The 4,353-nt window shown below is 31.0% G+C and overlaps 1 protein-coding gene and 1 pseudogene across 1 annotated transcript; both read left to right on the top strand.

The window, feature by feature from the left end:
• The first annotated feature begins 34 nt into the window (after window positions 1-34).
• LOC108731830 (uncharacterized) lies at window positions 35-583 on the top strand. Its single transcript, XM_018462349.1, has one exon. The coding sequence runs from the start codon at window positions 35-37 to the stop codon at window positions 581-583; it is 549 nt and encodes a 182-aa protein (XP_018317851.1).
• Window positions 584-3,720: 3,137 nt separating this feature from the next.
• The window catches only part of LOC108731829 (putative nuclease HARBI1), a 2,044-nt pseudogene continuing 1,411 nt past the window's right edge, over window positions 3,721-4,353 (top strand).

Here is a 4,353-nt window from a genome sequence, read left to right as displayed (position 1 = left end):
TCCGCGTAATATGTTACAAAATTATCAAGATGCGATGGCAATTGTTGCAAAATTTGATAAACCAGATCTTTTTATTACAATGACTTGTAATCCTAAATGGCGCGAAATTGAAGAAAATCTTTTAGATGGTCAACAAGCTTCTGATAGACCTGACATTTGTGCACGTATTTTTAATATTAAAAAAGACTATTTGATTGATTTGATTGTAAAGCAAAAATTTTTTGGAGAAGTAACAGCCTTTGTATATGTTATTGAATTTCAAAAACGCGGTTTGCCACATGTTCACATGTTAGTTACTTTAAAATACAATTTTAAAATAACAACTCCACAAATAGTTGACAAATACATCTCTGCTGAAATTCCTGATCCATGTGAAAATCATATTTTACATAACATAGTTATGAAACATATGATTCATGGACCTTGTGGTGATTGGTGTTTAGTAAATGGAAAATGTTCAAAACATTATCCAAAATCATACCTTGAAGAAACTAGAATGAATGAAGATGCTTATCCTTATTATCGTCGAAGAGATAATGGTAGAAGTTTTGAACTTCTACCATATATCCTGGTGGATATATAGTTGATAATCGTTATGTAGTACCATATTGTCCTATTTTATCAATTATTTTTAATTGTCACATAAATGTTGAAATAGTTTCAAGTATCAAATCGGTCAAATATCTGTATAAATATATTTACAAAGGTCACGATGTTGCTGCTATAAGAATTGAACCAATCACAGAAAATATAATTATTGATCATGATGAAATACATAATTATATAGAAACTCGTTATGTTGGACCTGTAGAAGCCAGTTGGCGAATTCTTGAAAAAAAATTGCAAGATAAAAGTCATACTATAGTACGTTTGCCAATTCATCTTCCTAATGAACAAAATGTTATAATTGAAAATGAAACCATTGAAGAAGCAATGACGACTGCTTTGAATCAAGTTACTATGTTAATTGATTATTTTAATTTAAATTCTCACGATGAAGAAGCAAGACAATATTTATATATAGAAATTCCGCGTTATTATTTATTTAAAAAAGAGAAAATCAATGGAAGAAACATTTCGCGTTGGGTAAAACGCAAAAGTCATTATAATTGTATAGGACGAATGTATTCCGTTAGTCCAACACAAATAGAACTATTTCATTTACGATTATTATTACTCACTGTAAAAGGAGCTACAAGTTTCGATGATTTAAGAACTATAAATGGAGAAGTATGTCAATCGTTTTCAGCAGCATGTTTAGCTTTAGGTTTGATTGAAGACGATGATGAATGGAAACGAGTTATGAATGAAGCTGTTGGATGGATGATGCCAAGACAACTTCGTAGATTATTTGTACGTATATTATTATATTGTCAACCATTACATCCTGAAGAACTCTGGGAAAGTTTTAAAGTAGCATTGTCGGAAGATTATATTCGACATTTTGGATTATTAGAAGGACAAAAGAAAGCATACACACAAATTAATACTATGCTTAATGCTGAAGGTAAAAGTTTTGCCGATTTTCCACAAATGGAACAATTAATAGAAAATAATGAAGAGAATAACTATAATATATATGACACTTGAGAGAGAGAGAAGAAAATATGGAAATTGGTAATAGACAATATGAACAATTAAATAATAAGCAAAAAGAAATAGTAAATTTTATATTGAATAAATTAGATACTAATGATCGTAGTAATAATTGTATTTATATTGATGGTTCAGGTGGTTCCGGTAAAACATTTATATATACGACTATTTATCATTTAGCCAAAATTCGAAATAAACATATTTGTACAATGGCTTTTACGGGCATTGCAGCAACGTTATTGCCAGGAGGAAGAACAGTTCATAACATTTGGATTACCAGTTCCATTATTTATTGATTCATCATCTAATATTAAAATCCAATCCAAGGAAGCTCATTATTTGAAAGAAACAGATATTTTTATTTGGGATGAAGCACCAATGGCACCACGATATGCTTTAGAAATTATGGATCGTACATTACGTGATATCATGAATAATGATTTACCCTTTGGTGGAAAAATTAATATATTAGGTGGTGATTTTAGACAACTTCTTCCCATAAAAATACATAGTACTCGAAGTGAAATCGTAAATCTTTCAATCAAATTTAGTTCTACTTGGAAATATTTTATAAATTTTTCTTTAACAGAAAATATGCGAGTTCTTCCAGAAGAAATTGAATTTGCAAAATTTCTATTAAATATAGGAGATGGTTTATAAATGATTCTAATGACAATATACAACTTCCTGATTGTTGTATCGCATCCACTGATACTGATATCGTACAAGATATTTATGGCGATATAATACAAAATAAAGAATTTAGTAAAATGGAAAAATGTGCTATTCTTTCTGCGAGAAATATTGACGTTGATGAAATTAACAAACGAGTTGTCGAATTATTAGACACATTTGATGAATGAATTTATACAAGTATAGATAGTACTGAAAATTGTGATAATAATGAAATTAATGAAGTTTTATTGCTAGAATATCTAAATACTTTATCCCCATCATGTCTTCCACCTTATGAATTGCGTTTAAAACCAAATTGTGTTATTATGTTGATTAGAAATCTTAGTATTAGTGAAGGTCTATGTAACGGCACGAGATTAATGGTCATTGAACTTGCTGATCATTTATTAAAATGTAAAATCTTAACAGGTGATAAAATAGGAGATATCGTTTTTTTGAATCGTATAACACTATATTGCGAAAATGTATATCCTTTTACTTTTAAGAGAAGACAATTTCCAATAAAATTAGCTTTTGCTATGACAATCAACAAATCACAAGGTCAAACATTTGATAAAATAGGAGTAGATCTTCGAAAAGATGTTTTTAATCATGGGCAACTTTATGTTGCTTTTTCAAGAGTACGTTCTTGGGAAGCATTAAAAGTTTATCTAGGTAGTCAACGTGATAATAAACAAATTAAAAATTATGTATATAAAGAAATATATAAATGATTCCTTTTTCTTTAAATATATATAAATAATAACATAAAATATAATAATATATGTACTAAACAATGACACACGAGCGATCTCCGTGATGACAGTCGCTCAAAACGAAGTAAACACAGCGAGAGAACCAATCAGCATCACGGAAAAGCGGCAACAATAAACTTCGAGAAATGAGAGCAATCGACTTAACATCTCCTGTACTTTATAAAAGTACTTACAGTACTTACCTTTATTGTAAATTTTTATGATTTTAAAAACGACAAAAATTTTAATATTAAACAATGTCAAAGATATAATAGTTTTTAAATTAGTAAAATAGTTAAAATTAACTAATTACATGTGTCTGGTATTTTGTGTGTTCAACAATGGCGTGATCAGCAGACTTTGAAAATGCCAAGGTTATTAATATTTTATGTTTACTCTAAACACATTTCATTCATTCAAAAAAAGTATATGTATCTGGTAAAAATAGCTATAAAGCCTCTATTAGAGCAGCTAAAGATATCAATTATATGTGTATGATTGATAAAAAAAAGACAATATTCATAGAATATTTATAGTCGATTAGTTTATATTCAAACCATCTTAAGATGTAAAAAAAATGAAAATTAATAGTAAATAAAAATTTACAACTTATTTTTTTTTTATTAATAATAATATGAAAATTTTAATGGCGCGCGCGAAGCGCGCGCTTGTTATGTTCTAGTTGTATTAAAAAATGGATTTAGATTTCGATGTACTAGAGATATTGAATTAGATGCATTTGATCTGATTGTACCATATATTCGTTCGGTTTTTGTTAGTAGTGCAAATTTTTTCCGAATATCTCCGGTTCTGGTTGCCTAATCGGGCAATCCAAATATGTTCTGGAAAGGTGACAGTCCGCTCTTTTCATCTGTCAAATTTGGTTTCATTGGCATTAGTTTTGTTTGTGCTACAGGCGCCTGTGAACATGTCGGAGAATAAGATGCATTTTCGGCACATTTTGCTTTATTACTTCAAGAAAGGCAAGCGAGCTGCGGAGGCCCACCGAAAGATATGCGGCGTATACGGGGACGATGCCTTAACAGAACGTGCCGCTCAGAAATGGTTTGCCAAATTTCGTTCCGAAGATACGAGTCTTGAAGATGGACCCCGCAGCGGTCGGCCCACCGAGGTTGATTCGAATGATATCAAGGCAGGTTGAGCAAGACCGGACGCTAAAGGTGCGAGAGATTGCGGAGACACTTAAAATAGGTTATGGAACCGTACAAAGGCATTTGCGACAGCTTGGCTATGTGTCCCGCCTCGATGTTTGGGTGCCACACAAGCTGACCGAGGAGAATCTGGCCAACCGCATATCCATCTGCAA

This window comes from Mycetomoellerius zeteki, unplaced genomic scaffold (assembly GCF_001594055.1).
Source record: "Mycetomoellerius zeteki isolate Tzet28-1 unplaced genomic scaffold, Tzet1.0 scaffold1381, whole genome shotgun sequence".
Classification (NCBI taxonomy): Eukaryota; Metazoa; Arthropoda; class Insecta; order Hymenoptera; family Formicidae; genus Mycetomoellerius; species Mycetomoellerius zeteki.
This window is presented reverse-complemented; position numbering and strand designations above follow the sequence as displayed.

Excerpts from the sequence above, each read along its gene's own strand:
- LOC108731830 (XM_018462349.1), top strand. The coding sequence starts at position 35 with ATGGCAATTGTTGCAAAATTTGATAAACCAGATCTTTTTATTACAATG.